A 12,027-nucleotide genomic window follows, 5' to 3' on the forward strand; every position below is an offset into this window, starting at 1 on the left:
TTCCTTGAGGCCTTCACTTTCCTCTGTGCTGCTCAACATGCAGCAAGTGCTCATCCCAGCCACACCAGATCACTTTTCCCAGCCCTGCCTGTCAGTCAGTTAAAATATCTTACTTCTGCCTCTCAGCCTCTCTCGGCAGTGCCGCTCCTTGGTGGGTCACGGAGCTGCCTGAAATCCGAGGGACACAGCCACAGTCCCCCTGCTGTGTGCTATTCTGGTGATGTGAGTGCTGCTACATGACTGGTAGTTTGAGAATGTGTTCAGCTATTCCCCTGGTTTATATAACCTCAAAGCAATTTGCTTTCATAGCTGAACATGCTTATTCGTTCTATTTTAACTGTGCGTTGAACTATAAATAATGTCTCATTGCAGATAAAAATCTATTGAATTTTATCTTTTTCTTTTTCTACCTTTGGAAGATTTTTCTCCTGAGCTCAGCTCCTGAAGGAGACTTTCCCAGCCCTAGCAGTGAAGTTGTCTGACTTTGTCCTGCCAGGCAGCCATGAATGGTGTCAATCCTGGGTCAGCTGCCACTTCCCGGCAGCCACCTCCTTGTCGTTCCTGCTTGGGCTGTGGCAAAGATGAGACGAGTGCTCAGTGATGCAGAGCTGAGATCACTGAAGTGTTAGGGAAACTGATTAAACCAATGATTTCCTGTTCCTCTGATCAGCTGCAGGTTAATACCCCTGTGTTACCTCCAGCTCACCTTCCCTGCAGTACGTTCACTTCAAAGAGCAATAACCTGGGTCAGTGTCCAGCCAAATTGTGTTGTTTGCTGCCTCCTTTTTCTGATGTTCATTGTAGCATTTTCCTGCTTTCTCATGAGTAACTCCTGCCTTCTGCAATGGAGCCCAGACCTGTTGTCCTTATCATCCAGAAACTTCTCAGAGCTGGAGCACAGCATGAGCTGGGGAGGTGAGGAGTGGAGGGGTGTCCTCAGAGCTGCTGCTGCTGCTGAGACCCACATCTGGTCCAGGCTGCAGCACAGCCAGGAAGTGGATGATGTTTTGGCAGCTGATTTTCTGTGGTGCAGATAACTTTTCTGGAGATTTGAATGCTGATGCTCCTCTAGGGAAGGGTTGTGGTGGCAAAGTGCTGGGCTCCTGCAGAAGTGAGGAGGCTTTAATATCATTGAGAGCTAATAACGTCCTACAATTTGGATGGTTTAGCATGTGGGTTTGTTTTAACAATGACTACAATCCACTCTTTCTGTTGTGCATAGTACTGGTCATCCCTTGTAAAAACATTCTGGGAGCTCTTTGTAAAGCTTACTTGTGACCCTTTAGTATAACGGCTGTAGGAAAATTCTGAGAAGACTCTCCTGGGCCATAGAGAAATATTGTGGTCTTTTTATTAATAACAACTATTTATAGGAGAGAGAATTATATAAGTACAATATAAGTAAAATAACTCAGGTTGTAAGAGCTCTCCAGAGGTCTCTGGCTCAAACCTTGCTCAAAGGAAGGCCAAAGTGAAAGGCAGGTCAGAGTGCCCAAGGCCTTTCTTTCTCAGCTGGGTTTTCAATAGCACTGAGGAAGGACATGCATGGCCTCTCTGCTCTCTGTGCTTGATCATCATCATCATGGCAAGGAACAACTCCTCACATTCGTACAGAATTTAATCCTTTTGCCATACAGCTTAGAGAAGCCTCTGGCTCTCCCTTATCTCGAACCCCATCAGGAGCTGCAGATAGCAGTGTGATCCCAGCAGCCATCTATTCTCCAGGGTGAAGAAGCCCAGCTCCTCTAGGTTTCCTGGAATGCCCTGTGCCCCTGTCCCTGGGCAGCCTGCCTGCCTCTGCTGGACTTGCTCCTGTGTGTCAACATCTGCCCTTGTAGTGGGGCCAACACATTTAATTCATTGCATAAGTAATGTGAAACCATGTTAGCCTTCACCTGCAGGGTACAAAGTTCTGCACACGGTCTTATTAGTTCAGGAAAACACTGGCATTACCTGGATCAAGCTCTATTCAATAAGTTCATAAACACATGGATACATTTTGATACTGAGATGTTTTAATCATATCAGTGGCTTTGTTTGCTTTATTGCTCAGTTCAAATGAGGCCTTCAGGCACCGGGTAAGAGGCAGAGCTTCCATTTGTGTTGCATTGGTTTCTCCAGGCATGTGGCACAGTGCAAATAATTATTGGCCACACTGTGGCCAAAAGAAAGCCAGAGATGAAAACTGCAGCCTGAATTGTGTCTAGCAGGCATTTTGGAGTGATTAGAGGCATTTCATGGAAGAGCTAAAACTAATCGTTATTTCCCAGTTTAACAGCAGTTATTTGTTAATTAAATAATGTGACAAACCCCAGGAGTGTTTAGAAAAGTGTATTAAATGATTTGCCATTCATTTATCAATGTGTTATTTATGCTGAGAAGTAGCATATCTGCTAAGAAAATTTTCCAGCCTCAGTTTTGATTCTTCCAGAGAATATGAAATCGATACTGAGGAAAACCAGTAACGGGAAATGTAAAACAAGAAATTACACAAGTAAGTGAGAGAGGATGTTGTATAATGGCCAAATCCTGCCCTGGTGTCAGCACACAGACCTTATGGTGCTCAGGACTGTAACAGGCAGCACCCTGAGATGTGGCACTGCCTTTGCTTATCTGCAGATTACAAAATCATAGAATTTTTGGAGTTGGAAGAGACCTTAAAAATCATTTTGGTCCAACCCCTCTGCCACAGGCAGAGACATCTTCCACTATGGCTCCAGGCACTGTACAGCCAGGCCTTGGACACTTCCAGGGATGGAGCAGCCACAGCTTCTCTGGGAAATTTGTGCCAGGACCTCACACTAAAAAATTTCTCCCTAATATTTAATCTAAACCTACCCTCCTTCTGCTTTAAGCCTTTCCATTCCCCCTTGTCCTATCATTCCAAGCTCTTGTCCAAAGTCCATCTCCAGCTCTCTTGTAGGATCTCTACCCTGCTGCTGCACACAGAGGATTTTCCTTTAGCCAAATGGTTGTTAGCCATATGCTGCATCTGAGTTTGCAGATTAAAAGACCATAATGAAGTGGATTACAGCAGATCAGTGGCAGGATTGCAGACCAAATCCTCTTTCTAACTGTTCTTCCAGAAGTAGCTAAGGACTGAGCAACCTGTCCCACAGCATGAGCTTAGCCAGCTGTGGGATTTTTCCATGCTGTTATCAGAGGCAGGATAATCTGGAGCAGTAACCCTGGGTGGGGAGGCTGTGGGTGCTGAATGGCTGGAGGCTGTGCAAGTGTCTGAAACCTGGGGATTTCTGGATGTCACTTTTGTGGCTTGCCTGGGGGGTACCTGAGTGGCTCAGGTGTTCCCCAGTCACCATTTAATTGTTGCAGACTTGAGTCTCCCTGAAGTGTCTGTAGGTGCGAGAGAGAAGGAATGGACCTGCTGGACATCAGACAGGCATTGTGGCGGTCAAAGAAAATCTGGGTTGCTGGGGGCCAGTGCCAGACCCAGTGCTGAACCCAGCAGTTGAAGTGGAAAAGTTTTCTCTGGTGTAACACATGCCAGACTTTGGTGGGAAGGTGCTTTCCACTCATCAGGGGAGGTTGGTCCTGCCCAAAGGACATCACTGTCTGGGGCAGGGAGCAGCATGTAGCACCAGGCAGGAGGAAACCTGTCAAAAGATGCCAGGTTGGGGCTGGGAAGGCTGGTGAGGATGGTCTGGAGAGGTCTTGGCTGGAGGAGGCAGTGGCAAAGTTCATATTTAACCCAGAAAGGTGTAGCCCCCTCCAACTCTGCAGAGCCTGCACAGGCAAAAGCAGCAGCTGTGACATGTGGGGAGCAGCTTCAGTAATTACACCTGCACATGCTCAGGGAAAAGTGTCTGGCTTCCAGAAATGCTGTTCACAAGACACATCAGGGCAATATATCCTGAAGATGTGCCAGATCTGTCTGAAATATTCATGCATGCTCCCTGTAATTTATAGAAACAATCACAGCAGCATAATTATTTTGATGCTTCTCCCTGTGAAGAATCTCATCTCTTGTAGGTAAAAATGTGACCTCCATACCCACACAGCCATGCTGTGGCCTTCTGGAGGTGCCAGGAGAAGTGAGTCCATGCACTATGCAATATATCCATTCAAGGATCAAAATATACCCTTTAGACTACTGTGGTGGATCAGACAACAGCACATTTGCTTGGGGTGAATTTCGATGATTTCAGGTGAATTTCGATGATTTCTGATGAATTTCATTTGTCTAATGGGTGGTGCCTTTTTTGTTAAAGGCAGCACCTGTAAAGCAGCACCTTTTGCTCTGCAGCTCCCACAGTTCTGAAGTCTACCCTAAGGACAATGCTTAGCTCCCACGACCCCCCAAAAATCCCCCAAGTATTCTTGCCCTTTTGAACCTGTGAAAGGGATGAGAAACAGGTTACAGGCAGAACCCACTCCTGCAAAATTACAGCTACTAAAAGAGCAGAGGTGCAGACCTGCTCCTAGGCAGGAGCAATTTGGGGATGGCACAAAGGCTGGTGGTGTGAGACAGACAGGGAAATGGGGACAGATTCTATATTTTAAGTATCATTTTCTAAAATATCTGCGAGAGGAAAGGACCTACTGTACTTTCAGGCATAGCTGGTGCAATGTAAATAGGTTCCCAAACCTTCAGAGTCTTTTGTTCCTCAGACGGCTTGGCGGAACACTCTGAATCCGTGTGTTTAACTGGGACTGCGTCTGTAAATAAGTGCTCCCTGTTGCTAAGGTTCAAGTGACATTTTTAGTGGCATTTGACAGATTTTTAACCTGCTTTCAAGTCTTCTACTGAGCCCTTCTATACCCAGGCAGTGAAACTGTCAGGAAGCCTTGGCTTTAATCAAACTGGTGCTAAATACTTTTGGATTCACAGGTTAGATACAGTCCTGCCAGACTTGCCTGACAAAGCTTAACTGGTGCTGCTGGTGGCAAAGCCACACCTGACCTGTGTTTGTACCCGGCGGTGATTATCTGGGAATCTGGGGAGAAAACCCACCCAAAACCAGAAAGGAAAGCAGAGACTCAGCCTGGTCTGCAGACAGGATGGTTCTGCACCCTGCCTAAGCTGCTCCATTATGGGCAATGTTGCTCTGCAAGAGACAAGTGAAGAATCAGCTGTTTACACCCCTCAGTATTTTGTGCTCCTTACATTTCCACCAGAATCCCAAAGAGGTTTCTTTTGTCCAAAAGGCTGTTTGTTTGCTTTTGACCACTCAGAACTTGTGATACTTGTCTTGATCTATTAGCCAGGTGTCCAGCCAAAATCAATTGCCTAGCAGATGCAGACCATTACCTGAAAAGTCAAGACTTCCATAAATATTATCGGCCTCATTGTGCTGGTGACAGATTCTGCAGGTTGTTTTATGTTACAGTTGAACAGTTTAGACATTGCATTTGTATATATTTGCAGCCAGCCCTGCAGGGACCATCTCGTGAGCAGTGTGGGAGCAGGCAGCCTGCAGACTCCAGACACCTCCACCATGACCACAGCAGGGTTTTTGGTGCTCCTCTCCTCCGCGCTTTGCTGCATCCCAGGTGAGTGACTCTCCAGGTGCCCACAGAGGCTCCGTGTCTGAGTCCTGGCTGTTTTTAAAAGGATAAGACAGAGGCTTCAAAGAGAGAAAATTGATTGTTTGTCATAAATATAAGTGACAGCAAGTGGAGTTCTGTGCTGGCAACTCGTGCTGTTACACTTTGTACGCTGATGTTCTAACACCATTGCACTGCTTAGACTTGTACCATTACAGCAAATGGATGAACACTTGAAATAAGGCCATAAGAAGGGGGTCAGACCTCCAGTAACTAGTAAGGAAAATATTGTAAGTGCACAAACAAATTCTTTGCAAGACCCTGGCAAATTTCCTGCAATGCTCTTTCTGCTAATGGAACAGCAAGAGATGAAAACAAGCCAGAGTCTGATGTTCTCACCACATATTCGCAACTGATGAAATTACAAAGCCAAAGACATTTTTTTCACACTCGGCTTCTTTAAAATGCATATTTCTGACAACAGATGCTGTATGTATTTGCTTATCCTGTAGGCGACTATTTGCATTTGTCTGTGTTGATTCAGGTGTATTTTCAGATTTGTAACAGCAGTGCTTTAGGGTCAAAACGGATATGTAAGAAGATAAGGAAGAAAAAGCTCTTTTGTTTTCAATTAATAAGCCTACCTATCTCAGAAAATAAAAATAACAGAGCTATTCAAAAAGGTGTTTCATCACAGCCAGCAATAAGCAATGCTGATATACTTATCAACACAGAGAAAAAAAAACCCTTACACAGTTTATTTAGTTGAAAAAACAATCACTGGAAATCATTCATCTTGGTCCTGCGCACAGGAATTTTACATCCATATTTCCAGCTTTAATTGAGGTCTTGTTATATTGGCTTTGGCTCATACTTTCTGCCTCTCTTTTCTTTTCCAGATACTGCCTTTGGGATTGAGGTGAGTGGAAGATTTCTTTCTGTCGCTTTTCTCAAGTATGTGGCCTGGTAAAGACATAACCAAAGGAATGGGAAAAACCTCCAGCCTGTAGATGCTCAGCTGTTTTTCACCTAAGTGTGACACTCATGTAACTGTAATCAGATTCTACAGTGTAAAACACTAAATTATACTGCTCTTGGCTCTACATCTATGCTGTATGTTAATAATGTTTTAGCAGTAGTGATACAAAGTTTTTGGATTAATTAATTTTTCAGCAACTTTAATTGGTCTAAGCTTTAAGCTGGAAATATATAACTGGTTCTAAACTATAGCAATAGGCTGTGCTATCAGAGCCTACCTAAGGGCAACCTACTGAAAGACTAAAATACCATGAGCTGCTCCAGCTTCCACACACCGGGTGGTTAGTCTTGGTCCTCTGAAAAAAACGTGATCAGTGTATTAAAAATGAAAAAGTAAAACCAGAAGTGCACTGGAGGGGCCACAAGAATAGAAGAACTAGGGACCAATGGAGAGTCTTTATAAAATGATGCCAAGAGAGCACGAGAGAGCCCCACTGAATTACCCCATCTGAGGGGCTGTGTGGTTAAGGCTCTCTCTTCCTCCTCCTCTTCTGCTGTGTGTGGACATCTCTGGAGGAAGGATTCACCAGTTACCAGATGGACCCACAGCAGAAGCCTGTGCTGTGGCAGTGAGAACTGGTTGTACCTGGCCAGTGTCCCACGCAGAATGAGAGTTGTGAACGTAACAGGTCTTCTCACCCTGTTGCTGTGATTCCTGTGGCAGGTGGACTGCAGTACATATCCCAACACCACAAATGAGGAGGGCAAAGAGGTGCTGGTCTGCAGCGAGGCCGTCAGCCCCATCTGCGGTTCTGATGGAGTCACCTACAGCAACGAGTGCCTGCTCTGTGCCTACAACGTGTGAGTGCTGCATGGGGACTGCATGGGGACCTCAGGCAGCACAGCTCAGAGCTCCTGGCAGCACCACTGCTCACCAATCAGTGATCTGTCACATGTCACCTGTGTCAATTCCTTCAAAATGAGCTTGGGTATCACAGCACAGCGCTCAGGCAGCGCTTTAGACACCGTGTCTTTCTTTTGCTTGTGTAATTTATTCAGCTTTTCTTTCAAGGATCAGCCTCCTTTCTGCTCAAGGATCAGCCAGGTGATGGCTCTGAGAGCACATCTCATCACAGCAAAAGGATGGAGATGCTCTGCTCAGAGCTGCCCGAAATGGTTCTAAAGCTTACCAGGGTTTTACATCCCTCCAGCCACTCAGCTGGTTAGAGAGGGTGGCACTACCTTCTCAAATAGATGTATAAAAAAGCCTGACTGAGAAAGAGCCAGTTTCCCCTTGTATTGATTCTAGCACCATTCGATGTAGCAAGGTATCTTTGCTGAACTTCCTAACATTTGTCTTTGCTTCTGCAGAGAATATGGAACCAATGTCAGCAAAGACCACGATGGAGAATGCAAGGAAGCTGCCCCTGTAAGTTAAACCAAGGGCAAAACAAGGGGTGTGTCCTGCTTCTGAGTGGCCAAAGGTGCTTATTGAAATAATTCAAACCCTAAACAAGAGTACAGATGAGCTGTCAGAATCTCACACAGGTCATCTCCAAGTGAGCTGTCATCATGGTTACTCACAGAAAAGCTTTTTTCCTGCTGTGGTGGTGTCCTGCATGGCCAGGCAGACACACTCACCAGACCTACTCATGTGCTGTTAAGCAAGGCCTTCACCAGTGCTTTGTTTGTTCCCTCACCAGGTGGACTGCAGCAGGTACCCCAACACGACCAGTGAGGAGGGCAAAGTGGTGCTGCTCTGCAACAAAGACCTCAGCCCTGTCTGTGGGACCGACTGGGTCACCTACGACAACGAGTGCCGTCTCTGTGCCCGGAACATGTGAGTACTGAGCACAGGGACCAGGGGTCAGTGCTCCTGGAACTGCTCTTTTGAGACCTTGTCTGTGAGGTGCTTGGACTTTGACCCTCCACTTTTCCTCCTGACTAAACCTTGTTTTCCTCTGTGATTAGAAGGAAAGCCATGCCTTTGATCTAGACAGAGAAGCAGAGGGCTGGGTGGGGATCTCACACAGGGCAGGATGCTTCTCTCAGCTGAGTTAAAAGGGTCTGTGTGGCAGATGCTGCCATGCAGAGGACAACAGCTAACCTAAGGGACATTGACATTGTCACACAGCCTGTCTCCTCATCTACCCTGACCCCTGTCCCTCACATCTTGCTATAAAACAGCGCTCTGGCAGGCAGTGACACCACCTGAGCTGGTGCCTGGAGCCGTGTGGATACAACCTAAGCTGAATATCTCCTGTATCCCATACAGGCTGAGGGATGCTCAGCATTCCTGGGTGATGGGGTTCCAGCAGAACAGGTTGCTTGTAGAGCTCCCTAATGCAGGTCTCTTCCCTTCCCAGAGAGGCCGGAAGCAGTGTTGGCAAGAAGAGTGATGGTGAATGTAAGAAGGAAATTGTTACAGTAAGTGAATTGGGTGATCAGGGGCTGGGTTTTGGTCCTGCTGCTGTCAGGGGAAGCACTGCCAGTGTCTGCAGCAGCCCCCAGACCCGCAGCGTCCTGCAGAAGTGAAGCAGCTGCTGTGCTGCAGCACAGGGCGGATTTTGCTTTCTCTACACGTAATAAATGTTACTCATGCGAATGCCAGGAAAGGAGCAGGTGCCTGCTCAGGAAAGGCTCAGTAAAAGAGTAGCAGAAATAATCCACCAGGGCAGAAGTATGAATAAGAGCAGAGAATGGCTTTTGGGGTAAGGCCAATGGTCCATCACGCCCGTGACAGCTTGGTGCAGAGCCTGCTGTTGGCAGGGGCTGTGAGCATTGTGTGGGAGAGGGTGAGAGTAGAGAGTGTAGAGAAGAGTGATTTCTACTCTTCCAGCCTCCAGCTGTTTTCAGGTGGAGGACCTCAGCTAGGTGTGATTTCTGTGTAGCCAGTAAGCCTTGAAATTGCTCAGCCTCTTCCAGCACCCAGACACATTTTTTGCCCTACAATGCTCCTCCACAAGCCCAGCACCCATTGCTCCAGGAAACAGAATCTAACTCTGGCAGTATCTAGCTACATGCTGATCTTCCAGTTTTAAGACTCCAGGAGGGATACAGGACCCTTATAGAGGATCAGCACTACATTTCTCCAGATACCAGTGTTTTCCCATTTAATTTCCTGGCCAGTTTAGGAACACAGAGCACGGCACCTTCACCGAGTGAACTGCTGCTGCTTGGAAATGCTGTGACTGGGTTATGATATACATCTCTTCAAACAGGAAATTATGATCTATTTTTATATTATTAAATTCTCCTGGCATAGGAGAAACTGGCACCTCAGTTTATATCAGATGTGCAAGGAAGTTAATTACTTTCAGTAAGATTGGTATCATTAGCACTGCAGCTCTAGCTCAGGGTTCAAGCCCTTGTGCTACTGACTCCTTCACATCAGACTCTTTCATTTTTGTTTACTCTTTGCAGGTTGACTGCAGTGACTACCCCAGACCTGTCTGCACACTTGACTACATGCCTCTCTGTGGCTCTGACAACAAAACATACAGCAATAAGTGTAACTTCTGCAACGCAGTTGTGTATGTACAAATTTGGGTGACATTTGTGTTATCATTTGCCTCCTGTGGGCACAAGTTTGCACAGTTGCTGCTTTTTTGTTTGCTGGACACTGTTGGTTAGGGATTTGCATTTTAGGAGGGAATGCCAGCCACTGTGCCATTCATTTATTTTTTTAATTAGATCATAAAAAGATCTATGGCTGCTTTGTTAGTGTGAATGGTTCAAAGATCATTTAACCTTAATGGAATTTTTCTTGCGTGTTGCAAAGGAAATGACTTTTGAAAGTCCGCTATAGTTTCGCCACAGATATTTTCAATCTTAAGAATGGGTTAAATTGTTTCACTCATCTCTTAATAATCAAAGAGCAAATGGGATTATGAGTCTGCAAGTTCCTTGGCTCTGGGGCAGGATCCCATCTGACACCATCTCTAGGAGCCATCAAAAAGACAGATTGTAGCAGGCAGGACTCTGAGTTTAATTCATTCTTTCCTCTCCTTGCTTTCAGGGACAGCAATGGGACTATCACTTTAAGCCATTTTGGAAGATGCTGAGTATCAGTGCCGAGAGGATTCACCACAGTATCCCCACTGGCAAATCCCAGCTAAAGATCTCACCTCAGTTCATCTCACCCTCTGGGGAACTCAGCTCACTCCTGATTTTCTTTCTCAATAAACTAAATCAGCAACATTTCCCTGTCTTCTTTCATGTGTTGTCTCATGAAACATTTTCTTGTGATTTGTTGAATGATGATGCCAGGCAGAATAGGTTACGTGCTCAAAGCTCTGGGATAGAACAAGAACAACGTCTTGCTTCCCTCCCTCTCAAAAGGCAGAAAAATTAAATACAGATGCTCAAACCCCAGAGCTGTGTGTCTTTGCACATAAATGACAGTGGCCCTGCACTAGTGCTCAGACCCTTCAAATGTTTGACATTGTAGAGGGCAGAACTGGTGACACAGGAGGGTCTCTCCTAAGGTATTCCTGGTGCATTTTCCTTGTCAGCAAGACCTGGTCACACCTTGGTGTCGGTGCCCAGAGCTGATGCCCGGCTCTGTCCTCACCTGAAGTGTTGCTCTCTCAAGGGCACTCAGCTGGCAAACCCCATATTTCTCAAACATGTGCATTGTCCCTGTCTATTTGTCTAAGTCCTCCAACTGACTTATTACCAGATTTTTCTCATCTTGGAGTCGTCCTTTAACACCCTTCAAGTGTTTTTAGATAAATGCCTTCCTAGGTGTGGTGCCTACTCCTGCCTACTTGTGTTCTCTCAGTCTTCAATTACACAATGCTCTTTGCCAGCCCAAGGAGTATTTCAGCAGTGTTTCAAAATCCAAGGACAAAGCATCCTTCTGTTTCTTGAGAGTGTGACCTGTCATTGGAGTATTGTGCATGAAATTTATTTGGCTTTTGTCTTCTGTTTGAGTATTGAAATGGGGTTTTTTTTGATCCACACAAGAGAAGCATAAATAAATTGGGCTTATCCCTTCTAAAATGTAATATCTCCCACATGCATTTCTTCTGGGAATCAAAGGGAGAGGGGTGCCCATTCTCCTTGATGGAGGTTGTCCCAAAAAGCAATGCTTTGGTGGTAAAACAAAGAATTGATGTAGAGATGGGTAGATGGATGAAGCAGTGATTTCCAGATTGGGTTCAACTTTTCTAGGATCCACACTAGGGTCTCAAATCATTCTGTCATCATCATACTAAAAGTCTATTACTGCAAAGCTAATGGCTTTTAGGGGAAATAAAAATTGTAAATTTTCTTTGCATAATCCCATAAAAGATTCTCCATCCCTTGTCATTTCCAAGGACTCCTTTCAGTGTCTGGGATGCCCTCTTGCTTGCCTTCCTGGTTCATTGCTTTCCTGCTTTCACTACAACTTAGTGATGTTTTACTTGGGTGAAGCACAAAAATAAAAGGAGGGCCTTTCTGCTATGGAAGCATTTCATTCAAAGTTTTTCTCGTGAAAAAGCACTGCACAAAAATAGGCACTGATAGGTGCACACAGAGAAAACCTGACAGCAGTTTGTG

At 45.6% G+C, this 12,027-nt stretch overlaps 1 protein-coding gene across 1 annotated transcript; it reads left to right on the plus strand.

Annotated features, from left to right (window-relative positions):
* The first annotated feature begins 792 nt into the window (after positions 1-792).
* Positions 793-10,683, plus strand: LOC104689538 (ovomucoid-like). Its single transcript, XM_019286073.1, has 9 exons — positions 793-915; positions 5,387-5,511; positions 6,405-6,424; positions 7,208-7,344; positions 7,855-7,912; positions 8,187-8,323; positions 8,850-8,910; positions 9,907-10,016; positions 10,502-10,683. The coding sequence occupies exons 1-9, from the start codon at positions 845-847 to the stop codon at positions 10,545-10,547; spliced, it is 765 nt and encodes a 254-aa protein (XP_019141618.1). The 5' UTR covers positions 793-844; the 3' UTR covers positions 10,548-10,683.
* The last annotated feature ends 1,344 nt before the right edge of the window (positions 10,684-12,027 follow it).

This window comes from Corvus cornix, chromosome 13, assembly GCF_000738735.6.
Source record: "Corvus cornix cornix isolate S_Up_H32 chromosome 13, ASM73873v5, whole genome shotgun sequence".
In the NCBI taxonomy this organism is placed as follows: domain Eukaryota; kingdom Metazoa; phylum Chordata; class Aves; order Passeriformes; family Corvidae; genus Corvus; species Corvus cornix.

Bases quoted from the DNA above. Each gene is read 5' to 3' on its own strand.
- LOC104689538 (XM_019286073.1), top strand. From the start codon at position 845: ATGGAGCCCAGACCTGTTGTCCTTATCATCCAGAAACTTCTCAGAGCT. The intron at 916-5,386 runs GTGAGGAGTGGA...ATATATTTGCAG, and splicing joins GCACAGCATGAGCTGGGGAG to CCAGCCCTGCAGGGACCATC. The intron at 6,425-7,207 runs GTGAGTGGAAGA...TTCCTGTGGCAG, and splicing joins ATACTGCCTTTGGGATTGAG to GTGGACTGCAGTACATATCC.